The 25,703-nt window shown below is 44.8% G+C and overlaps 2 protein-coding genes across 2 annotated transcripts in view; one reads left to right on the plus strand and one right to left on the minus strand.

Moving 5' to 3' along the window:
* Window positions 1-25,703, plus strand: part of chmp5b (charged multivesicular body protein 5b) — a 495,962-nt gene that overhangs the window by 32,854 nt on the left and 437,405 nt on the right. The window lies entirely within an intron of this gene.
* myom1b (myomesin 1b) overlaps window positions 1,896-25,703 on the minus strand; it is a gene marked incomplete at both ends in the record, with an annotated part of 35,565 nt that continues 11,757 nt past the window's right edge. Inside the window, 28 exons of the mRNA XM_080544450.1 lie at window positions 1,896-2,156; window positions 2,381-2,436; window positions 2,595-2,617; window positions 2,979-3,015; window positions 3,365-3,528; window positions 3,802-3,907; window positions 4,275-4,313; window positions 4,422-4,509; window positions 5,866-5,979; window positions 6,411-6,478; window positions 6,653-6,712; window positions 7,933-8,077; window positions 9,173-9,309; window positions 9,587-9,631; window positions 9,989-10,095; window positions 10,211-10,367; window positions 10,872-10,986; window positions 11,379-11,563; window positions 11,916-12,042; window positions 12,461-12,657; window positions 17,935-18,056; window positions 18,642-18,816; window positions 19,898-20,081; window positions 21,043-21,167; window positions 21,303-21,356; window positions 21,716-21,915; window positions 22,357-22,498; window positions 24,592-24,753. Coding sequence (XP_080400576.1) covers window positions 1,896-2,156; window positions 2,381-2,436; window positions 2,595-2,617; window positions 2,979-3,015; window positions 3,365-3,528; window positions 3,802-3,907; window positions 4,275-4,313; window positions 4,422-4,509; window positions 5,866-5,979; window positions 6,411-6,478; window positions 6,653-6,712; window positions 7,933-8,077; window positions 9,173-9,309; window positions 9,587-9,631; window positions 9,989-10,095; window positions 10,211-10,367; window positions 10,872-10,986; window positions 11,379-11,563; window positions 11,916-12,042; window positions 12,461-12,657; window positions 17,935-18,056; window positions 18,642-18,816; window positions 19,898-20,081; window positions 21,043-21,167; window positions 21,303-21,356; window positions 21,716-21,915; window positions 22,357-22,498; window positions 24,592-24,753 — 3,395 coding nt within the window. The remainder of the gene's footprint in view (window positions 2,157-2,380; window positions 2,437-2,594; window positions 2,618-2,978; window positions 3,016-3,364; window positions 3,529-3,801; window positions 3,908-4,274; window positions 4,314-4,421; window positions 4,510-5,865; window positions 5,980-6,410; window positions 6,479-6,652; window positions 6,713-7,932; window positions 8,078-9,172; window positions 9,310-9,586; window positions 9,632-9,988; window positions 10,096-10,210; window positions 10,368-10,871; window positions 10,987-11,378; window positions 11,564-11,915; window positions 12,043-12,460; window positions 12,658-17,934; window positions 18,057-18,641; window positions 18,817-19,897; window positions 20,082-21,042; window positions 21,168-21,302; window positions 21,357-21,715; window positions 21,916-22,356; window positions 22,499-24,591; window positions 24,754-25,703) is intronic.

Here is a 25,703-nt window from a genome sequence, read left to right on the forward strand (position 1 = left end):
TTACATAAAGGCGTGACTACGATTTTCTAAGAACTTTCTGTGTATACATAAACAAACGTGTGTCATCACGTGTGTCATATGGGCCCAGTTGTTCAAAACCTTTAATCTGGATCAGATTGATTCCGATTCTTTTCTCTGATCCAGGATCAGAACGATCTTGATCCTGGTATCAGAGAAAAGAATCGCAGTCATTCTGATCCAGATTAAAGGTTTTGGACAGCTGGGGCCATGGTGACTGCTCCAGTCAGTTTCCTACGTTTGGGACACTGTTACTTTATGACACGTTACTGTTGATGACACGTAACTGTTTATGACACGTAACTGGGGGTAAATTCTTGATGAGACAACATGTATTGGTGCATGGACCGAGGTTGACACTGAGGATTAGGGTTTTGTGCTTACCTTTCACACACATGTAGGGCAGAGGAAGGTGAGGAGGTTGTTGTGGACATGAGGAGGTTGTGGTGGACATATACTGTACTATAGGTGCAGTTGGTGGAATGTTTTGAGGGACAAAGTTCAGTTCAAGACAGGGGGGGTGGCTTCTGTGTGTTCAGACCAGACCTGGGTCAAGGCTGTACATCAAACACACAAACTAATGTCATTGTAAGAGAGAAAAACAGATACTGTTTTGACCCAGGTCTGGTTCAGACAGAAGGGAGGAGGTCTTCATGCTGATAGGTAGAAGAATCCCTCATGGCCTTCAAAGACATGAGGGGCTGCAGACAGAATCACACGTGTGACTAGGAGTGGATGGTGAACAGGAGTGGATGGTGAACAGGAGACCGGAGAGTGAAGAGTGAAGAGTGAAGAGTGAAGAGTGAAGAGTGAAGAGTGAAGGGGGAGGGAAGAGTGAGGAGTTTGTGATGTCATACAGGGAACACAAGACACAAGTGAACCCACACAGGAGAGGAGATGAGGGAATACATGCTCTTTTTTAATTAGTCCTTGTCACATGACAGGGGGCAGAGGAAGTGAAGCAATAAACTACTCAGGGACAGAGGGTGTGACATCATAATCACTGCGTAGTGACAGTGGAGATGATATCATAATCACTACTGAATGACAAGTGGACGTGACATCATAATCACTACAAAGTGACAGTTGACGTGACATCATAATCTCTACATAGTCATGTGGTGTGACATCATAATCCTGACTAAATGACAGGGGAGTTGACATCATAATCACAAAACACAGTGATGGTGAATGAAATGGAACAAACATAAAACAACAGAATCTATTCAAATTCTCCATTACAGTAAAATGTTCCTTAGTCCACACTGGTAGAGCATCTATTCTCTGTCTCGCCTTCACTCTGGTTTGTCTTTATTTCGAGGCAACACCTCAAATGACTTTCATCGTATTCCTTTCATTAAAATTGACCTATTGAGTGGTCAAAACTTGCAGTTACAGTTTGTTCATTTGTTCATTTACAGTCTGTTGCAGTTAATTCATTCAAATTGCACAAATATCTTTCTCGACCTGGCTTTTTCCGAACTTAACACAGAGAAATTAAGTGATAGAAACATAACTGTAATGTTTGGGAGGAGAGGCTATAAACGTGTGTCACAACTACAGGCTTACAATGCAGGATGGTCAACCTATAGTTGATGTTGATGTTGTGTTAATGTTTGGGTTTTAAGAAATGTGAATCCTGAATGATGAAATGCTAAAACCACTCTTGGGTTTCTTTCTTGAATCTTTGGACATTTCATGCTCACAGTTAACATAGTACACCTTTTTTTTAGAACTATAGATAAACAGACTAACCGAAAAACCATCTTAACAAATGCTCAAGACTGTCAGGCATTATGTAAATTTCTGTCTTTCTTCTTATTTTTTTCTTTTATGTTTTTCTTTGTTTTTATACATATTTACGATGGGGGTCTCCCTTATTTTTTCTTGCCGCTTGACTCGTCGTGGATGAACACACTTACGGTGAATTCGGCGCTCTCCGTGCCGTACTTGTTCTTCACCAGGATGGTGTACTTGCCCGAGTCCTGCGTGTTCACCGTGGTGATGGTGAAGCTGGCGAACTTGCCCGCCTCGAACTTCAGGATGTAGTGGTCGTCTGACACCATCTCCCTCTCGTTCTTCAGCCAGGTCACCTCCGGCACGGGGTCGCCCGAGATGTTACAGGTCAGGTTCAGGGCCTGGGATGGGATGAGAGACGGGCAGAATCACACACCCACACGCACGCACACACACACACACAACACACACACACACACACACACACACACACACACACATAGTGTTATTCAGTGTCACACCTGCATAGTGTGCATAGAGACCCAGGCCAGGATTGGACAATAATCAGACAGACAGAGAGACAGAGAGAGACAGACAGACAGACAGACAGACAGAGGCAGGTTACCTTGCCCTCCTGTATGGTGACAACATCAGGAAGTCCTCCAGCCACACGAGCACGGTCTGGAAAACAACAAACCAGGAAATGAGCTCACTGAAGTCAGCCCCTAGTGAAGTACAGTAGCAGCCCATCATCCTGGGGCCTTAGACTAGTCTGATATTCTCAGGTTAGAGCAGTCTAATTAAGACTGCCTGTTGCATAAAAAAGTAGTCTTACTTACTTCTCTCTGCAATGGCGGCCGCTCTGACAGGAAGGAAAAAATTAACATATAGAACAAGTTAATACAAGTAAGTAAACGCAATGTGTTTAGAACCAGGAAACATGTCACTTAACACAGTTAAGGCTTCATATTTTCTACTTCCCTTTACCCCAAGTTAAACTATAGACTACTATATAGTATAAATGCATAGAATAAAAAGGACTCTAATAATAATATCATAAAAATAGTAATACAGATGTTTTTTTTGTTTATATGTAAAAACACATTGATACTGCAATGAATGTGGCTTGGTAAGGTGTTAGAAAAGTTGGCACCAAAGGAAAGATATAATATAATATAATGTTTGTACAGTGAGTGTAAAGCTTCTAATTCTGGGTAACTTACTTGAGTCTCTGGAATTCTGCATAGGCGTCTTCAAATGCTGCAACACAAAAGAAGGAGATAGCATCAAAGCTAAATACAGGAGGTAGAAAAGTACATTTTCTTATGTAGATGATAAATGGACTGACTTATATAACGCCTTATACCAAAGCGCTTTACAACGGCCTCTCATTCACCCGTTCACACACACATTCACACACCAATGGCGGCAAGCTACCATGCAAGGCACCGACCAGCCCACTCATTGGGAGCAATTTGGGGTTCAGTGTCTTGCCCAAGGACACTTCGACACGTGGCCATCCGGGGCTCGAACCGCCGATCCGCCAACCTTGCGATCATTACACACTGGCTCTACCTCCTGAACCTGAAGATAGACACACAGATCTCACCCTGGCCAGCCAGCTCCACGGTCCTCTGCAGGCCGCCCTTCCCGTCGAAGAACTCGATGGCGTATTTGCCCTTGTCCTTCTCCGTGGGCTCTGTGATCTGCAGCCAGAGCTGCTCCCCGACCACGCCGCACTTGATACGGTCTGTGAAGGCGACGGCTGCGTCCCTGAACACAGAGACACACAGAGACACACAGCTGAGTGACAGGTAACACGTCATCATGTCATAGATGACCACAGAGACACACAGCTGACTGACAGGTAACATGTCATCATGTCATAGATGACCACAGAGACACACAGCTGACTGACAGGTAACATGTCATCATGTCATAGATGACACACACCTAATAGGAAGAGAGACACACACACACCTAATAGGAAGAGAGAGACACACACACACACACACACACACAGAGCAAGTTAAGTAGACTACACACTTGTGGTGCCAGGTGACATGGAGCTCGTCGTTGTAGAAGCTGACGAAGGAGTAGAGTCTGATGCCCTCCTCTGTGCTCTGGATCTTCAGGGCCGTGGAGGAGTTGGCTAGGAGAGACACAGAGGACATCTTGAGATAGCATACAATGGAAAAACACAGAGGACAACAATAATAATAATAATAATAATAATAATAATACATTAGACTTATATAGCTATTTTCTAGACACTCAAAGACGAGAAGGTTGAAAAGATTGAGTAGTAATAATAGAAAAAAAAGAAAGAAAGAAAGTATAGGGGCCTAATTAAGGTAGTGCTGGGGACACATGGGAAGGGGAGGGGGAGGGGGAGAGGGTTAACTGGTGAAGGCAATCTTGAAGAGGTGAGTTTTGAGGGCCTGTTCAAATGTTGGGAGAGTGTTGACAAAAGATGACGGTTGGAAGACTGCAACTAACACTAAGAGAGACATTCTTACCGATAACACTGAACACTTGATTCATCAAGTCCTTGAAACCTGGAAAACAACAGAAATGGGTCATTGTATCATTGTCAGTTTAAATTGAGCAAAGTATGATGTCAGTGTGCAGTAGTCGGCTACACAATATATGGGCTTATGAGTTACCTTGGTCTATCAAACTCAACGTGGATGTGTCCTTCCCTCTGTCGTCCTTCAGCACAATCTCATAGACACCTGCATCCTTCTTCGTGATCTAAAAGAGAGTCATTTCACGGAATCAGTACAAGGAACACAGCTCATACCAAACAATCGGCGCCATTTTTTAAAAAGGTTGAGGAGAAGTAAATTAATTCAACGGAAAAGCCAAAAGCTTTTCTCCCCCGCTATGGATGCTGCAGGACACGGAAAAGGACAGACGCAAAAAGCGAGTAAGCATTCTCAAAAAGATGTTTTCACAAATCGCTTATCGGATCACTTATGATGATCATGTGACAACAGAAAACAGATCCCAACTTTCAGTCTTCTCCAGAGCAGCACATCGTCTGCCACGGCTTTGCCAGAGGCCGCAGGTGCGTCACGCTGTAACGGGACAACATGTGACACGTTTACACGCTACACGCCACACGACTCACTGAGGTACGCATGGTACAGTAACACGTGGACAACACTATGCCACTTTGACACACGTGAGGGACACTGGGATGAAGATGAGGTTTGAACAACATGGCTTTATTGAGAGGACTATGAAGACGACAAGTATAGTATGAAAAGGAGGTGAAATTCACAATGATTCACAGGATTAAAACCCAGTCAACAAAGAGTCCAAAGGACGTCCTCAGGGAAGCCGGAATGTGGGTTCAGATGACGTCTTTCTAGGACGTCTTATGGACAACAGAATCGTCTTAAAGACGTCATCTGGACGTCCTAGAAAGACATCATCTGGACGTCCTAGAAAGACGTCATCTGAACCCACATTCCGGCTTCCCTGAGGACGTATTTTGGACTCTTTGTTTACTGGGAATAGACACGACACAGATTACAGATGCTGCATAGAATGTAAGAGAGAGATGTTAGAGGAGGAAATGTTGAGGATAGTGTTTAATTAGATGTGAGGTAATAAATTGAGTCAACTGTGAGTCGGATCAAAATAAGGTGGTGTTAAATGTTGTAGTAGAGTGAAATAGAGTTGACTTCAGCAAGATCAGTCTAATGTTGATAAGCTAACTGTAAATCATATGGCAGAATTCACACAACATACATTTCAGATTGACTCATGTCTGTCATGTTTGACGGGGGTGTGAACTGTGAACTGTGCACGTGGTCACCTAGGAGACCACCTTAAGATCCCTCCAGAACACCTTAAACACGACTTACTCCATCTCGTAGCCAGAAGACACAAGGTGACAGTGGGAAGCCGGTGATGTGTGAAGAACGCATATATTTAGGATATATGAACAATAGAGAAGAGATGTGTGATACTGACACACACATATACACACATATACAGTATATGCAAATGAAGAACACATATAGGACTACTACAACATTATACAATATTTTCACTCAACGTGCCGTCAACAACCCATACAGGGTTTCCCTCCTTTCTCACCTGAGCGATCTCCAGTTTCAGCACTCCCTCAGTGAAGGTGAGATGCTCGTCCGCCTTGATCTCACGGCCATCCTTGTACCACAAGGCCACGGTCTCCTTCTTAATGTTCCCCACCTGCGGTTGGACGACAGAACAGAGAGATGGTTTAGTTGTTGGGGTGCCCGAGGGGAGTTCGGGAGGAAAGCTTCTTCCTGTCAGGTTCCACCTCCCTTAATTCCTGTCTTATTTCGCACTTCTAACCTGTGCATTTTATTTTCTACTGCACCAATGTATGTCCCTATGGTCACATATGTCCCTATGGTCCTGTAGTATTCTATTGTGATGTTGCCCATTATACTTTTTTTATTTTTTATCTATTGTACGATTTTATGTCATGAGGACAACGGATGCAAATTAGCTCACAGCTAAATCCGGCATATTTACTGTCACCATACTCTGTATAAGTGACTGTTCATTAATGAGCACTGTCCTGACTAAATAAAAGGATCTAACTATCTACCTATCTACCCCTGGGCCGGTCCCTGGCCCCGGAACCTCAGTCTCACCTTGCATTTCAGGATGACGCAGCACTCAGGGGTCACTTCATAACTCATATACTCCACGAAATGAGGACCTACAGGTACGTAAGAGAAGAACACGGTAGAGAGAGGGTGATCACACAATGCTTTCACACATTCATTTTGCGATCACTATTATTATGATATGCGACCACTAGGCTATATCCAAATGCAAGGATGCCCTCCAGTGTCTAGTTATAAGACGTGTTCCTTATAGAAGGAAGACTCACCTTGCTTCCTGTGCCACTCTTTCCTCTGGAACTCGGACTGCTTCTGAAGCTCCTTAAACACTGGAGGAGAAAAGACACGCTTGATTATGAATAGGGTTTCCAAAATTCCCGAAGATTGGGAAACTTTCTGTTCATTTTATATGGAAAATCCTATGGAAACTTTGGAAATTTAGCGGAAAGTTTCCCAAATTTATGGGAATTCTGCAACCCTACTTATGAGGCAATGCATTTTTAATCTATAATATAATTAACCACCTCTCACAATGTTATATTAAGTTATTTTTTGGAGAACTCTATTTTCCATTTTATTGGCTAGTATAGAGAGAGTGAAGACAGACAGGACAGTAAGGAGAGAGGGCATGTCAGCAGGGCATGGGCAGGATTGGAACCCATGCCAACATGGGCATATGTATGCACTGGAGACTGTGGTGCTAGACCACTCGGTTGCACCACTTCTTAAGTACAAACTAACCCTAGTTATAGCGTAAGTATTTACTAAATCAAGATTTAGTCACTACTAAACTTGAATGGGTTGCACCAAGCACACTAGTTATGACGTAGACCTTAGTAACTACTAAATATTTATACATACCCTAGGGTGGTGTAAATTATAACTAGTTGTTACTAAGAACACATTAGCCAATCAGCGAGCAAAGCAAAACCCTCCGTTTTTAAATCCTCAATGTTGGCCGCCATTGGCTAAAATATGTAATTTGGCTCTACAAGTGTTAATATGTCATTTTATGAAGTTTTAATATGTTTTCAGGCGAGAAAGTAACCATATATATTCACAAAATGTATCCGGTTTTATCAAAATAACCCGTTTATATATGTGATCTGACGTTTTTCCCCCCCACTTCTGTGGGAAACTTCGCACCAGTTGTGTGCACCCCTGATTATAGTCAATACGTGAGCTTAGATTTATAAGGTTCTATCTCCGTTTAGGGTAGTTCAGAGATATTGAGCGTCAACGTTTTTACATTCCATTAGGTTTTGTGAGATGGAACCTTTGTATTTGATTAATTACTAACTTAAAAATGTCAACATTTTAAAAATATCACCACACAGGCATTAATAAACACCTAATGGATCAGATTATGTACAAAACTCAATTTTGACAAAAATGGAGATAGAACCTTATAATTCTAACGTCACGAATACTCAATATGAAGCTTTTGCTGCCCCCTAGTGGAACATGCTAACACCTGCACCGTGCTGGGAGGAGAGGAGCAGACAGGAGGGAGAGAGGGAGAGATAGTGATATACTGAGTGTATCCTACCGTCTCCGATCAGCACCAGGCTGGACTGGTTCTTGGCCTTCCCGTCCTGCAGCTGGAAGGTGAAGGTGCCCTCGTCCGCCACGGTGAGAGACTCCATGATCATCTCTATCACGCCTGTGTTCTTGTCAAAGTTCATCTTGTATTTCTGGAAGGGGAACAGAGTCACAGATACTTTTAGTCTCGTTTAAGTTACCTGAACGACATCACAGACGTGTACACACAGTGTAAGGTAGACAAATAACTCAATTACATTGGGAAAGATTTACTGAGACTTTGCATTAAACATACACACTAGTTATTAAGTAGAGTTAACCAAGTACATGACAACAGACTAAAGTCTCTTTGAGTCTGTGTTTTATCCCCTTAGTGTTCTATCCCCTACTAAAAGACACAGGTAAGTAAGTAAGTAGCCTTGAGAACCGATGGTTCGCCAGCCTAATGGCCCATAGGGCAGGAGCCTATCTCCTGTTTCCGTAGCGTGAGGAGGCTTGATGTACAAGTACACCCCCTGGACGTGGCTCTGGTATGTCACAGAGGTAACTAACTAGGTTCTACCTAAAATAAGCAAGTGGAAACCTGCATATACTGTATCCCTTTGAGTTTGGAGCTCAGCACATTTCTTTATATCAGTCTCCCCGGCTGCCGATTCTCAACAGTGTACCCCTGTTGGTGGCTGTAACGCAGGAGGTAGAGTCTATGATCGCAAGATTGGCAGATCGGCGGTTCGATCCCTGGCTGGCCACATGTTGAAGTGTCCTTGGGCAAGACACTTAACCCCAAATTGCTCCCAATGAGCGGGCCGGCAACCTTGCATGGTAGCTTGCCGCCATTGGTGTGTGAATGGGTGAATGAGAGGCCGTTGTAAAGCGCTTTGGAATAAGGTCCTATATAAGTCAGTCCATTTACCATTTCGTGAGCTTAGAATTATAAGGTTCTATCTCCGTTTAGGGTAGTTCAGAGATATTGAGCGTCAAAGTTTTTACATTCCATTATGTTTTGTGAGATGGAACCTTTGTATTTTATGAATTTCTAACAAAAAAATGTCAACATTTTAAAAATAACACCACACAGGCATTAATAAACACCTAATGTATCAGATTATGTAAAAAAACTCAATTTTGACCAAAAAGGGAGATAGAACCTTATAATTCTAACAATGGAGATAGAACCTTATAATTCTAACAATGGAGATAGAACCTTATAATTCTAACGTCACAATTTACCCTCAGTGTTCTCTCACCTCTCCCTGGGAGACAACGTTGTCGTTGAACACATATTCCACTTTCCCGTTGGCTGAGATCTTCTCTGCCTGCAGCCAGAAGCGGACCCTGCCCTTCTCCAGCAGCTCCACAGCCAGCTCCGTCTTCAGAGGGATGACTAGAGATGAGAGGGGGGGGGGGGGGTGAAGAGCAAGAGAGTGAGGAGGACAGATACAGTACTACTCCTTAGGCGGTAGGTCCTTAGGATACTCAGAGAGAGGGATCATTATAAGGGGGCAGGGAGGTGAAGAAGTCAATTCACTCATCCATCCATCTCATACTCATCCATCCATCTCACTCTCATCCATCCATCTCACATACTCATCCATTCATGTCATACTCATCCATCATGAACATTAAGAGGGGGTGATGACGGGTGATAATAAGTTACTCACTGGGGAATTTGTGGTCATGGCTGATCTCCAGCAGTTTCTTCAGCTCTGGAAATAAACAGAAAAATATTAATGAGATGAGCAAAAACAACGTCAGATATAAATATAATAAAATACATAAAATATACAGAAATAGATTTTTAAAAAATGGCCAAAATATATTAGATATATACAAAGATATAACGCCAGGTGCTATGGAGCTTTCATTGACTCTCCCAGTCTTCCAAGTAGACTACCATATTGACCACAAGAGCCGCGTTCGCAAATTCACCGGAGCACACAGTGGGTTCAACGTCATAATAGAGGCAGTCAAATAGACGCTCAGACGCTCTCAGAGTGAATTTACGAACGCGGCCATAGTGACAGTAGGTAGGCTAAGCGCTGCAGACACACAGGGACACTCACCCTCCTCTGAGAGGGTGAAGCTAGAGGAAGCTCCGTCAGTGTGGGTGACGGCGCAGGAGTAGATCCCCAAGTCATCCTCAGAGGGAGTGTTGAAGATGGCCTTTGACCTGAGGGGAAAGACAGTAGCTGTTTAAGACTGTAGGCTACCTCCAAACAAGAAACCACATGTCAAAGAACCACAACTTCTTGTCACAAAACTCACAAAAACACACACACACTTACTTTTCCCCCTTGGTTTCCACAGTGAGGCGAGTGGCGTCTGTGATCTCCTCGTAGTTCTTGGACCACACGAACTTGGAGTCCGCAGTCAGGCTGGAGCAGGCGAAGTTCATGGAGATCACCCCGTCGTCATCGACATCCACAACTATCTCTGTACTACCTGGAGAGACCAGAACACAACTATCTCTGTACTACCTGGAGAGGCCAGAACACAACTATCTCTGTACTACCTGGAGAGGCCAGAACACAACTCACATGTGAGTGGTAAAACTCAATACACACATATGCAAAAGTACTGAAGTTATTTTTTATATCGTTAGCCTCATAGCATAATTGCCTAAGTCATGCTTCACTTGTGGTCAGCCGAGCCATCTTTGTATGTAGTGTCAAAAATGCCTATGATGTCAAAGAGATGACTTGGGCAGATAGTGATTTTGGAATGTAACAAGCATTCTGATAGGCTGATGTCATAGAGGCAATAACGCACAGTGAATCAGCAGTGTTAGGAGAGTAGAGTTAGGAAGATATCTCAATTTGGCCAAAATATGACTTTTAGGCAATTATGCTACGAGGCAAATGATAGGGCTTTGTATTAAATTGCAATCTTCACTCTCCGTCCCTCTCTCTTTCCCTCAGGCAGCATCCAGAGGTATTGGGTTCCTACCTGGTTTGGTCTGGGCCAGGACGGGTTCTGTGGGCACGGAGGCCTTTCCTACACCGGCCTTGTTCTGAGCACGCACACGGAGCACGTAGGTCTCCCCCTCCTTCAGGATCTTGATCTGTAATTCACGCAAGGAAAAAGGATATTATAGATACTCATGCATGATATACAAACTCACTCTCACACACGAAAGCAGAACACTAAAGAACCGATCATTCAGAAGGTTACGAATTTTGCTCTTATGTACTTGTATAGTGAGATGTAATAAAAGAGATGCAAAATAGCTTCATACTAGCTTATCCCGATGTGATTTAGAAAATGTAAGGATACTGGGTGGTAGAACGCACATATCTAGGAAAAGTCATGAAAGGAGGGTCCTGAAATTTGATTGAGTGCAAAGATATAAAAAAAGATTTACACCCATGGCTGTTCTAGTGTTAAATGTGGGCTCATTTACTGAGTATCACTAACAGAGGGTTAGGGTAGAGAGTAGAGAGATAGAGTCGTGACCTTCATGTACTTCTTGTCGGTAGCCTTCTCGTTGACGCCTCTCCACATCTCCTCGTCCGCCTCCGCCTCCTTTATGTCGATGTAGTACCCGTTGATGGGGTCACGGCCCTGGTACACAGGGGACCTCCACAGCAGCACCAGAGAGGAGCTGCGCACCTCTGACACCTGCAGGTCATGGGGAGGGCCTGGATACAGAGAAGACAAACAGGCCATCAGGGACACCGCAGCATAGCACACAGACATATCGTGGCTTACAACCATCGACTAAATGTGGCCTGGGGCTCTGTAGCGCAATGGATAGCGCATTGGACTTCTAGGTTTCTCTGTGGTAGGAATTCAAAGGTTGTGGGTTCGAGTCCCACCAGAGTCGGTTTTTGGTGGGGCGGCTGTGGCGCAGGCGGTAGAGTTTTGGCCAATGTATTATGTATGCTCATGTATTCATTGAACCTTGAAACAGTTCAGTTCTCATGCTTGCTCCTCTCAGGTTTGTGTGTGTGTGTGTCCGTGTGTTTGCATGTTAGAGGGAGGAGCACCCACCTGGCACGGCGATGGTCCACTCCTCACATGTCAGCGTCTCGCTGGGCAGAGACGGGATGCCCACGCCCGCCATGTTGGCAGCGCGCACCTGGAACTGGTACTGCATCTTCTCCTTCAGGTCCGACACCTGAGGGGACAGAAACAGACATGAGGAGGAGACCTGCTGCCTTTCTCACAAACTACTGATGGACAAGATGGATGACAAACCCTGCTGAGGGAAGGGGCTGGAGAAATGTTCAATTCATAGATAGGAGCTATGGATGCACTGACCAATCCATGACATCTAAAACTGTTTTAACCATGTTTTAAAGTTTTACAGTGTTTTTTTAATTACAATAACATTGTTTACCACACACACGTGTAAACGTAAAACACGCTTATATTGTCAGTTATTGTTCTGATGGGGAAAATACAGTTATATTAAAGTTATATTCTTCAATAACCAATGGCTATATATAAACATTAAGTCATTAATTAAAAAGTCCCAAAATGGATGTCCTACCAATTACAAATTATCATTTACAAAAACAAAATGTCTGCCTCACCCTGTAGGCTCTGTCGCTGACAGACCTGATGTTGGCCTCGTGCCACTTCCCTGGTACTCCAGCCTTGACCTCCCGGTAGTCCACGAAGTAGCCGGTGACGTCAGCGCCGCCCAGGAAGGCGGGCTGCTTCCAGGCCAGCGTCATGGCGTCACGCACGCACTCCAGAACATTGATGCCGTAGGGAGGAGCAGGGGTCGCTGGGTGTAGCAGAGGTTAGCCTCAGTTAGCATCGAGCAGTGTCAATTGTGAGATTGAGATACTAGTATACAGTATTGGGAGTCTGAGGGTTCATAAACTAGCTAAAATGCTCTCTGGTAAGCTTCAGTGTCCTATTACTAATCTTCTAGTCCTTTCTTGACTTACAGCCAGCATTGAGCATAGTACTAATTGGCTTAAACACTTCCTGTACTTCCTGTACTTCCTGTACTTTCTACAAGGCTCTCTGAAGCTGGAGCTAATTATTCATGTAACCATGATCATCATGATGTACTGTAAGGGATAGTCAAGGGTGTATATGGGGATAATGGTATCGAGACCCCATACTACACATACTACCCTTGCTTTAAAATACCGTTATGAAGGTCTGTACTGTACATACAATATCTGCACCTACAACCTACAACCTGTTACCTTTGCCCAGCTACTGAATCATCACAGAAGAATAATAATGTAGAAACGAATTGAAGGGACCTAGATTGGGTAGGATTGGAATCGGATGGAATGATTTTCCACAGGAGGACACATACACTGTACAGTGTGATTTCAGTGGCTGGTCTACAGCGGGGTCTCTCTGAGAAGGAGAGCTTGAAGCTTAGTAGATACTGTAACCTACATGATAGATGGGCTTGTCATACACACACGGTCACGTGTACATGGTGGTCTCATGGGGAGGGGGTTTGGGGAGGGGGGGGGGGGGTTGGGCAAATGTTCTGAGTGGGAGGGATTATGGGGAAGAGGGGAGGACACCACCAAAAAGGTCTGGGGTCACAGGTGGTGTCCATGTCTTGTTGTGGTTGGCTGACCCACTTCACAGATGGGCTGTCATTGGCTGTCTCTCCAGCGGTGTCACAGTGCTCCTGTGTGTTAATGTGCTATGAGCTGTCAGAGTGCCGGTGGGTCTCTAAAGAGTCGGCCTTAGTCGTGGTGGCCAAAACAGTCCCCGCCCCACCCCACCCCTGCCCCCCCATGTGTGTGAGAGAGCGCTGTGGTAGAGGTGGCTAGCAGAAATCCTGTGGGTTGTGTTGAGTTAAACCGTTAAACCTGAGAAAAGCTTTTGCATTACTGGAACTTACCTTTTAAAACCAGGCTTACAGGTAGAACACTTCAGCTATATTCTATGAGGTTTTTTGCTAATAACCTGTGAATTGAAAGTATAACCTCAAACGTAGGGTGGTTTGTATACGGATATTATAATTTAATTATAATAATTAATTTGTCATTCTTAGCACCAGAGGAGAATGGTGTGGGGGAAAAAAAAGAAAACAATTCTGATAGGTCAATGTTTAAAAAAGAAAAAAAAGAAAACAATTCTGATTGGTCAATGTTTAAAAAAGAAAAAAAAGAAAACAATTCTGATTGGTCAATGTTTAAAAAAGGAAAAAAAAAAACAATTCTGATAGGTCAATGTTTAAAAAAGAAAAAAAATAAACCAATTCTGATAGGTCAATGTTTAAAAAAGAAAAAAAAGAAAAAAATTCTGATTGGTCAATGTTTAAAAAAGAACAAAAAGAGAACAATTCTGATAGGTCAATGTTTAAAAAAGAAAAAAAAGAAAACAATTCTGATAGGTCAATGTTTAAAAAAAGAAAGAAAAAAGGAAAACAATTCTGATAGGTCAATGTTAAAAACACATAACAAAAAAAAAACAATTCTGATAGGTCAATGTTTAAAAAAGAACAAAAAGAGAACAATTCTGATAGGTCAATGTTTAAAAAAGAACAAAAAGAGAACAATTCTGATAGGTCAATGTTTAAAAAAGAAAAAAAAGAAAACAATTCTGATAGGTCAATGTTAAAAACACATAACAAAAAAAAAACAATTCTGATAGGTCAATGTTTAAAAAAGAACAAAAAGAGAACAATTCTGATAGGTCAATGTTTAAAAAAGAACAAAAAGAGAACAATTCTGATAGGTCAATGTTTAAAAAAGAAAAAAAAGAAAACAATTCTGATAGGTCAATGTTAAAAACACATAACAAAAAAACCCCAATTCTGATAGGTCAATGTTTAAAAAAGAAAAAAAAGAAAACAATTCTGATTGGTCAATGTTTAAAAAAAAGTAGACATTTCCTGAGGGCAAAGAATAAGATCAAGAGAGGTTGAGTTGTATTTCCGTCCCTGACCGAGTGCTCACCTGCTGAGTCTGTGCCGCCGGGCCTCTCTCTCCCCCGTTGGGCAGAACCATCTACAGAGGACTTACTTACTGCCAACACAGCCTGGTCCTTGACCGGGACAGAGCATTTACCAGGGCCTACGCCTGAATCTGAGACCAGGTCTGAGTCTGAGAACAAATCATCTCTCATCGAGTCTTTGACTGAATCTGTGACCAGCAGGTCTGGGGCCCAGGTCACACTGCCTCTCTTGCCCCCCTTGCCTCTACTGCCTGTGGGCATCGGCTCAGAGGCTCCTGCCCCTCCGGCCCTGGCCCTGGCCCCTGCGCCGCCAGGCGTATAGTCGGTCTGAGCATTGAGCTTTAGCATTGTGTCAGGGGGGGACTGGACGGCCGCATGCGTGCCCGCCCAGTGTGGCCTGTGCTCGGTTAGTCCGCCCGCGTTACCCCCCCATCTCGGCCCCATCTCCGGCAACACACCATACGGAATACCGCCCCCTACAGGAGTTAGCGAGAGAAAAGCAGAAAAAGGCCATTTTACATAGTTCAAACAGAGAAAAACACAATCACACAAAATGGCACCTTTTTCACACAAATCTCAGTCAGAACATTCAATGAGTAAGAGAAAAGAGAAAACAGAGAGAGAGAGAGAGAGAGAGAGAGACAGAGAGAGAGAGAGAGAGAGAGAGAGAGAGAGAGAAAACCTTAACAGCATAACATATCAAATACAATACAATGTCTTCATCTGACAAAGAGTGTGAAATGAAGACAAGATGGCCAACAATTGACATCTGAGGTGAGGAGGCAAGAGGCAGTTAGAGAAGGGTTAAAGAGAGACCAAGAGGCCGTTAAAGAGGGTTAAAGAGAGAGAGCACAAGCGTGTGAAAAGGAAGCAAGTGTGTGCAGGCTTTGCGCCAATCTTTCGTGAAAAAAACCACACTATACTTTAATAATAATGCCAGTGGATTTCATTAACATGAGCTACATGGACTACAGACCGTAAGTGGATAATGTGAATGTTCTCACGTTGCGCGTCACTGAGATACTAGCCATATATATGACTGAGCTTTATTGCGATAAATATACATATTATGATATTCTATATCCTATGTGAAATGATATTGCGTTTTTTCTTTAGTTCACAGTGTCTAAGATATGCTGTGCGTGTGTTATGCTAACCTTCGATTGTATAATATCGCAGGATACTAATTGGTCTGGATAGCTTGAATAGCTATATAGCTACTAGCTAATTTTCATAGCTAATTTTAGCTAAAAGCTAATAGCCCAGAATAGCTTCCTAGATAAGCTTCCTGTCAGTAATGGCCGGTGAAGAGTGAGGGTAGAAATCCATTAACATTGTTACTAAGTGTGCTATGTACTCATGCTGCTCAGCAGAGCTGGCCAGTGGCTGAGTGAAGTCTCACAGCGACTAACGCCTGCTTGGTCACACTGCAGACAGACATTGTGGGGTCAGCTGTTGCCAGGCGTGCAGGACGGAGGAGGAGACACATGCAGACACAGATGTTAAGAGCAGTGGAAATGCGACCTGTTTTCAGATATTTCCGGGCAACCTGAGCTACAGTGGAATAATGTGTTTTGCATTCTAATCCATTTCCAACTAATTCATGTTTAATTAATCTTGTAATGACCCTCAAGACTATGTATTAGGCTCACATATTTCATAACTCAGATTAAATGCACTAAATATACTATATATTACTCTTAAATGCTATGCTAAAAACTATACTACTATACTCTCAACATCCATGAATAAATTCATAATGAATCCCTCTGACTCAGAATAAATGAATATGCAGTGCACAGTTTATGCCTCTGGACACATAACAATTATAATCGATTCTTCCTGTCAGGACTAAACTAATATACAGTATGAGCTTCGTACCACTAGCTTGTAAGGGTATAGTGATGGGCTAGTACTGCATTGAGAAGCTAATCGAAGTAGCTAATAGCTAGTAGCTAACGCCCAGAGCAAGACCACTGTCAGGTCAGTATACCCAGATGAGAAGGATGTTATAGGGAGACTCACAGTGCAGATCAGGGGTACTGGTAGGGTGGTGGAGGTGGTGGAGGTGGTGGAGGTGGTGGTGGTGGTGGGGGGGTACCTTTAACAGCAGGTGGGGGGAGGCCGACACGTCTGGTGACCATGTCAGGTGGAGGGGGGATGGGGGTTGTGGGGGGAGTGACAGAGGAACGAGGAACGCGAGGTGGGCTGGTTTGTAACAACCAATGAGTTGGATCACCACTGACCCAATTTAGAGGAAGTCTACAAGTCCTGACCCTGCCTCAGACAGTGCTGGGGAAGGGGGGGGGGGGATAGGAGGAGTGACTGGACAGGGTGGGGGGCTTGAACAGTTACTACAGTGCAGATGACCGTGACGGGTGACAGAGTGGTACCATGGGACAACACGTGGAAGGAGCCGAAAATGCTGATAGTACACAGAACTGAAGACATCTCCATAGACAGAAATAGAAAATGATATACAACAATGATACATAACATAATATAAGATCATAAACCTGCATAGTTCTGTCATTAAATGATTCAGGTTACAGGCTATTCACAGTTCTCACACATTATTGGAGCTAAACATCCCTGATCGCTCTGCCAGAAATGACTCCTACACCTAGATTAGGCCACAATTGACTGAATCAACACAAAAACATCTCAAACATCCAAAACATTACAAAAATTACTTGTCAGATGTGGCCCTAAACATGACCAAATAAAGAGTCTTCTATGCCAGTGGTTCTCAAACCTCTCCTCTGGGACCCCCAGCCACCGCTCCACATATTTGATCTGTTCCACCACCAGCAAGCAATTATGATTTGTACTTGATTAGTTGAATCAGGTGTGCAGGTGGTGGAACAGATCAGATATGTGGAGCGGCTGGGGGTCCCCGAGGAGAGGTTTGAGGCTATCCTCCTGTACCCTGACACCCTCCCTCTCTCATACTCTCCTCCTGTACCCTGACACCCCCCTGACGCCCTCCTGACACCCTCCTGACGCCCTCCTGACACCCTCCTGACACCCTCCTGACGCCCTCCTGACACCCTCCTGACACCCCCCTGACGCCCTCCTGACACCCTCCTGACACCCTCCTGACACCCTCCTCTCTCATACTCACCAATAGCAGCCTTCACCTCTATGGCCTCAGACTCCGGACAACACTCGCTGAGCCCGGCGGCGTTCACGGCCTTCACTCTGAACACGTAGCTGTCTCCTGTCATCAGGCCGTGGCAGATGAACCTGTCACACACACACACACACACACACACACACACACACACACACACACACACACACACACAACAAACGGAACATGCAAACCCCTCTTGAGTAAAAGAAACTCCTCACCATCAACCATGACAGCTAATTCAAGGTACGGTATATACACAGTACATTTCAGTGTACATGGTCCCAGCAGGAATCGAGCCCACAACCTAAGCGTTGTTAGCACTATGCTCTACCAACCGAGCCACAGAGGACCAATGTACACTGCTAACCATTTAAATGGACTGACTTATAGCGCCTTATTCCAAAGCACTTTACAACGGCCTCTCATTCACCCATTTACACACCAATGGCGGCAAGCTACCATGCAAGGCGCCGGCCCGCTCATTGGGACAAATTTGGGGTTCAGTGTCTTGCCCAAGGACACTTCGACATGTGGCCAGCCAGGGCTCGAACCGCCGATCTGCCAACCTTGCGATCATTAGACGCCGGCTCTACCTCCTGCGCCACAGCCGTCCGTTTAGGCGTCATACACATGTTGTCCATACAGGGGCAGTATCTGTTTAACAGTCAGTGAGAAGTGAGGAGAGATGGTTCTACCTGGTGCACTTCACAGGCTTGTTGTTGCAGGGCTCGAACACGCCGCTGCCGACCACGCTGGCCTCGATGTAGTACCCCGTCAGCTCCTTGGCCTCGCGGGACGCCTCCCAGGACACCACCACGGACGTGTCCGTGTTCCTGGTGGGGACCACACGGCCCGGGGCGGACGGGATGTCTGGGGGACAAGGAGGATTTTCTTTTTTAATCAAAAACAGCTTCACATGAAAACAGGTTCCACGTCGGCATTGTAAATATACATCTGTTCTTAATTGTCTTACCTGGTTAAATAAAGGTTAAGTTAATAAAATAAAATAAAAGTGTAGTTGTATGTTATTTTGAATGATTAAGTGCCAGTGTCAGTTAGTAAAGATCACTTAAACTTGTCAGTTTTTATCATAACCCCCCCCAAAAATCTTTAAAGTAGGATGCGACATGAAAAAAAGTAATAACTAAAAACGTCATTCCTCCTTAAAAACAGGTTAACATCATGCTCTGTTACTGTTTATGGATGATGTACTGCATATAGGGAAGTCCAAAACTATTTATACTATATTTCTACTCTTATCTGGGACAATAACCGTCCCCACGGACACTAGTTGTTCTGACGTCCTGTTGTGTACATGTCTCTATGTGAAATTCAATAGAAAATATTAACCAGAAAAAAACAAGTTCACATGAAAACGTATGTTAGTATGTTATTTGGAACGATTAAGTGCATATCAGTTAGTAAAGATCACAAACGTGTCTGTTTTTCTTATCATAACCCCCCCAAAACATTTAAAGTAGGATGCAACATGAAAAAAAGTAAGAACTAAAGACGTCATTCCGCCTTAAAAACAGGTTAACATCATGCTCTGTTATTGTTTATGGACGATGTACTGCATATAGGGAAGTCCAAAACTAGTTTCTACTCTTATCTGGGACAATAACCGTCCCCACGGACACTAGTTGTTCTGATGTCCTGTTGTGTACATGTCTTTATGTGAAATTCAATAAAAAATATTAACCAGAAAAAAACAGGTTCACATGAAAACATGTAATTTGTATGTTATTTGGAATGATTAAGTGCCAGTGTCAGTTAGTTAAAATCACTTAAACATTTTTTTTTTATCATAATCCATCATAACCATACATTTTTATCATAATAACTGAGAAGTCACTCCTGGAAGCTTAAGAGAGACCAGGTTAGCGGGACACAAAGGAAAGAACATTCATGTGTCGTTCACACGGGTCAGAGGTGTGTGACTCCCTCTCACCCAGCTTATCCCCGACGGTGGTGGCCTCGGTGGGGTCCGAGGGCTCCCCGACGCCGGCCGAGTTGCAGCAGCGCACGCGGAAGCTGTACGACTTCCCCTCGGCCAGGTCGAACAGGGCGAAGCGAGGAGACTTGACTGGGATCTCTGTGTTCACCCTCTGCCAGGTGTCTGTGCCTGACACACACTGAGACACAACACAGAGAGAGTTAGAGTAGGGCTCAAATCCTCTGACACGCACTGAGACACAACACAGACAGTTAGTAGGGCTCCAAATCCTCTGAAGCAGTGGTTCTCAAACCTCTCTTCAGGGACCCCCAGCCACTCCACATATTTGATCTGTTCTACTACCAGCACACCTGATTCAACTTATCATGTACAAATCATACTTTGTATTTGATTAGTTGAATCAGGTGTGCTGGTGGTGGAACAGATCATATATGTGGAGCGGCTAGGGGTCCCCGAGGAGAGGTTTGAGAACCACTGCTCTAAAGCCCATGTTGTATGACTGTTAGTATAGACCCCTATATAAACGCAGGCTTATAGAGGAGGCCCAGTGGCCTAATGGATAAGGCACCAGCCTCCGGAGCTGGGGATTGTGGGTTCAAGTCCCATCTGGGTCGACGGGTGAAAGTTTACTTTTCAGAGAATTACCCCGGGACGAAGATAAAAGAAGCAACATAAACAGTGGCGCTGTTGTGTGCTGTGTACAAAATGCTTGCAACTGAAAAAGACGGACTCATTTACATGCCATTAGCTTGGTAGAGTGACTGCTATGAGACGAGTTGTAATATCGTTAGCCTCATAGCATAATGAAGTCATGCTTCTCTTGTGGTCAGCCGAGCCATCTTTGTATGTAGTGTCAAAAACACCTAAGTCAAAGAGATGACTTGGGCAGATAGTGATTTTGGAATGTAGCAAGCATTCTGATAGGCTGACGTCATAGAGGCAATAACGCACAGTGAATCAGCAGTGTTAGGAGAGTAGAGTCAGGCAGATATCTCAATTTGGAAGAAATATGACTTGCTATGAGGCTAACGATATGGACCATGTTGGTAATGCTGATAAGATGAATGCACTTGCAAGTGATGTAATAATATTACCAATTTACCAATAATATACCAATATTATTGCAATGTTTGTGTCACCTTCTCCACGTAGTACATGATCCCCTCGTGGCCTCTCTCTCCGGGGGGCATCCAGCTCAGCACCACGTAGTTCTTAGTCGCCTCAGTGACCTCCAGCTCACGGGGCTGACCAGGAACCACACCCTCTGGAAACGTCCAAACATGAACCATCAATGGGTTTAGATGTTAGCGTTCTCTACCAAATACCTCAAGGTAAGCTACAGGCACGATTAACCACTATTAATACATGTTTGTATGGATTTATGAGCTGTTCTACACACCTACGGGCTCCTCCTCAGTGACGATGATCTGGCCGGTCCAGGGAGCAGAGGTACCTAGGAACCAGGGGAGGAGGAAAGGCTCTGTTACCAGACAGCACAGACATACTGGATTACTAGGATAGAATAGAATTTGCCATTTAGCAGGCCCTTTTTAATCCGAAACCATTTACCAATTAGAGGAACATTCCCCCTGGAGTAACTGAGGGTAACAGAGTATTTAAGGGCACACTAATGGTGGCGTTTCAGGCAGGATTTAAACTCACAACCTTCTGACCACTAGTCCAACTGACTATCCAAATTCCTAACATGTTTACATGTCATGGCAATAAAAGTCTTCTGATTCTGATTCTGATTATGATCCACTAGAACACCACTGCCCCACACATGCGTGTTGTTCACAGTGCCAGTGTCACCTCTCATGCGGGCGCGGTCGGCGGGGTCCATGGCGGCCACGGCCTCGGAGGAGCGGGAGGCGCGGCTCATGCCGGACTTGTTGACGGCGCGCACGCGGAACGTGTAGGACCGCCCCTCCACCAGGCCCGTCACGGGGAAACGGGCGAACTTCACCGGGGTGTCGTTACACTGGCTCCAGTGGGTGGTGCCGACCTCACACCTACACACACAACACAAGAAGAGAGAGAGCGGAGCACCAATGAGTGACGTCCTCCCCCGTTCAATAACACAGAACTCCTTTCAGGTACTTTCATGCTGCTGTCAGCGAAGTGAATGGAGGTATTAGGCAGTAGGCTACTGGGAAGTAATATTATTATTTATTTTTTTAAAGTTATTTTTTCTGAGTGGGGCAGTCCCACTCATATTTAGATTTATTTATTTTTAAAACCCATGCCGACATGGACACATGTGTGCACTGTAGACTGTGGTGCTAGACCACTGGACCACCCCAGATCACTGCTGGAATTACTATTATCCAGCTGGGCTGCCATGATAAGCGTAAATGATTTCTCTCCAATGACACTACTAAGGGACACTCCTAGGGTGGGACAGACATGTTATATATATATATATATATATATATAGTGATGGTGGGACTGACCTGTCTACGAAGTATCCCAGGATGGAGCTGCCGCGGTCGATGGCCGGCTGCTTCCAGGTCACGATGACGTAATCCTTGTTGGCGTCCTGGCAGTGTACGTCCAGGGGGGCGCCGGGGGCTCCCTCCACCTCCCCATCAGAATCTGACAACACGGGAAAACACACATTACCTACTGGATATACTCTGCAAAAAGTAAATCTAAGTAAGATGATATATCTTAAATTAAGGCAATATAGGCTTGTTTTTTGTCTGATTGCACTAGTTTTAAGATATCCTTTACTTGTTTTAAAAAATCTTGGCAACTGAAATTTCCCTGTTCTGTTGGCAGATAATTTTGCTTATTTTAAGTAATATTTCCCCTATTTTACCCCTGCTTTTTCCCCTTGTTTTTGAGAGCTGACTTTTTGCAGTGTACTCCTGCACAATGCAAAGACTTTCTACTTTTGCTCTCTCTCTCTCTCTCTCCTTCTCTCTCTCTCTCTCTCTCTCCTTCTCTCTCTCTCCTTCTCTCTCTCTCTCTCTCTCTCTCTCTCTCTCTCTCCTTCTCTCTCTCTGTCTCTCTGTCTCCCCCTCTCTCTCTTTCACAAACACAATGACCTACAGTACTATCTAGAAATAATACAATTCTAATAAAAAACGGTGTGTGGTATAATACAGTAGTATAGGCGATAATAGGGAGAAGGTTTTTCCTTCTATCAGTGGCCCCCGGCCCGAGCTAGAGTACTCTTCCTGCAACGAATGGTGGACTGCTGATTCACATGCTTAGTATTCAAATGTATTGATTGTAAGTCGCTTTGGAATAAGGCGTCTGCTAAATGCCAAAAATGTAAATGTAAATGTTTTGTGTCTAGTTGTTTGGAGGTGGATTGTGTACTGTGCTGAACTCAGTGGCTCCGAGGCTGAGAGGCAGGAATGCTCCTGGTCTTTAAGTTAAACACAACCCCCCCAGAGCAGCCTTGGGCAGGGAGGGGGGACGGGACAGAATTAGCCTCAGCGTGCCCCCTGAGTGAAAGGGGATAAGAGAGGTGAGTCTTAAAGAGACAGAACACAATTTGAAGATAAAGTTTGTTGCAGCAGAGAGGTTGCTTAAAAACAAACATGAGCGCAGTGTCATGAGCACTGTATGTCACACTGTATGTACAGTGTGTGTATATGTACAGTGTGTGTGTGTGTGTGTGTGTGTGTGTGTGTGAGAGAGAGAGACAGAGACAGAGACAGAGACAGAGAGAGATACTATAGGGAGAGAGAGAGAGGCTCTGTGGCTTATAAGGAAACTCAACAGAGAGAGAGAGAGGTACACTGTATGTACAGCGTATGTATATGTACAGTGTATGTATATGTACAGTGTGTGTGTGTGTGTGTGTTTGTGTGTGTGTGGTCCTGCTCCCTGTGTGTGTGTGTGTCTGTGACAGAGAGAGAGAGAGAGAGGGAGAGAGAGAGAAAGAGAGAGGCTCTGTGGAAACTCAACAACTTATAAGGAAACTCAACAACTCAAACTTTCTCCATTGTCTCTCCTAGAATAGGACCTACATTACCCTTCTCTGTTCACAGCCAAAACCCATTCCATACTTGAAGCTCACTGAGAATAGCCTTGGACTGCTAGCTATCCCGGTGTCTTAGCATACGTTGGCTGAGCCACTGTACCTGGCCTTTCCTTCGCCGTGCGACCCTGAACCATGGATGGACGGAGCAGGACCTATTTTGATCATGCCCACAGACTACGAGTATGAATAACATAACAAAGAAAAGGTCAGGTCCCTTTTGTCCTGACTAACCCCCGCAAACATATGAAGACTTTGGCTGCAGCATGGAAAATGTTTTCCACGTTATATGAAACCATGTCAGGGAGTGAGTGGGACAGGAGTTGATTATCTGTGTCATAATTAGACATGTGTGTGTGTGTGGAGGGAATTCACCAGAGACCGCAATGGCTTAACTCCATCACACGAACGCACGCATGCACGCAGAAACACACACATACACACACGCACACACACACACACACACACACACACACACACACAGGCCATGACTACACTGTTATCTGGTGTCAGAGGAGGTGTGAGCGTGTGACTTTGACCTTGATCAACTGTTGATCACATGCCACACACAACATGACGGCCATGGCCGTGGAAACAGAGAGAGAGAGAGAGAGAGAGGCACAGCTGTTCTAGTGTTAAGTCATCTAATTAGTCAATAAATACACAGTGAAACCCGTCAGATCGGCACGCCCACCTCTGACGAAGACGTATGCTGCGTAGGTCTCGTAGCCAGACTTGGTGGTGATGCGGAGGGTGTAGAGACCCTCATCCTCCTTGTTCAGGTGTGTGAGGGTCAGGGTGGCCCTGTCACCACTCCAGTGCATGTGGGCCCATTTAGAGGGAGCCAGGAGAACATCTGATATGGGGAGAGAGAGAGAGAGAGAGGTAGGGGGGGGGAGAGAGAGAGAGAGAGAGAGGGAGGGGTGGGGGTGAGAGAGAGAGAGAGAGAGGGGTGGGGGTGAGAGAGAGAGAGAGAGAGAGAGGGGTGGGGGTGAGAGAGAGAGAGAGAGGGGTGGGGGTGAGAGAGAGAGAGAGGGGTGGGGGTGAGAGAGAGAGAGAGAGAGAGGGGTGGGGGTGAGAGAGAGAGAGAGAGGGGTGGGGGTGAGAGAGAGAGAGAGAGAGGGGTGGGGGTGAGAGAGAGAGAGAGAGAGGGGTGGGGGTGAGAGAGAGAGAGGGGTGGGGGTGAGAGAGAGAGAGAGGGGTGGGGGTGAGAGAGAGAGAGAGAGAGAGAGAGAGAGGGGTGGGGGTGAGAGAGAGAGAGAGAGAGAGAGAGAGGGGTGGGGGTGAGAGAGAGAGAGAGGGGTGGGGGTGAAAGAGAGAGAGAGAGAGAGGGGTGGGGGTGAGAGAGAGAGAGAGGGAGAGAGGGGTGGGGGTGAGAGAGAGAGAGAGAGAGAGGGGGGGAGGGGTGGATGAGAGAGAGAGAGAGAGAGAGAGAGAGAGAGAGAGAGAGAGAGAGAGAGAAGGTTTGGAATGGACAGCATCATCACATCTACTTTACTGCAGTGAACAGATTAGGCAGATGTACATATGTTATAGATGTTAGCATTACAAATTATAGGAATCATCGCCCCAATATGTTATAATATGTTACACACCTCATCAACAGTTCCTGTCAGGGTGATAATATTATATTTCTATGTGCTGTCCCTGTCAGCACTGAGGGGGGTCTCAGACAACTGAGAGGAACATATCAGTATCAGTGACCTAATGTGTCACACAGATGACAACTTGAGATAGGACCGTGCCAGGAAACCTCCAGTAAACCCACGTCTGTCTATATACAGTCGGCTAGCAAGGTATTCCAGA

Source organism: Nansenia antarctica, assembly GCF_963989245.1.
Source record: "Nansenia antarctica genome assembly, chromosome: 13".
Taxonomy (NCBI): domain Eukaryota; kingdom Metazoa; phylum Chordata; class Actinopteri; order Argentiniformes; family Microstomatidae; genus Nansenia; species Nansenia antarctica.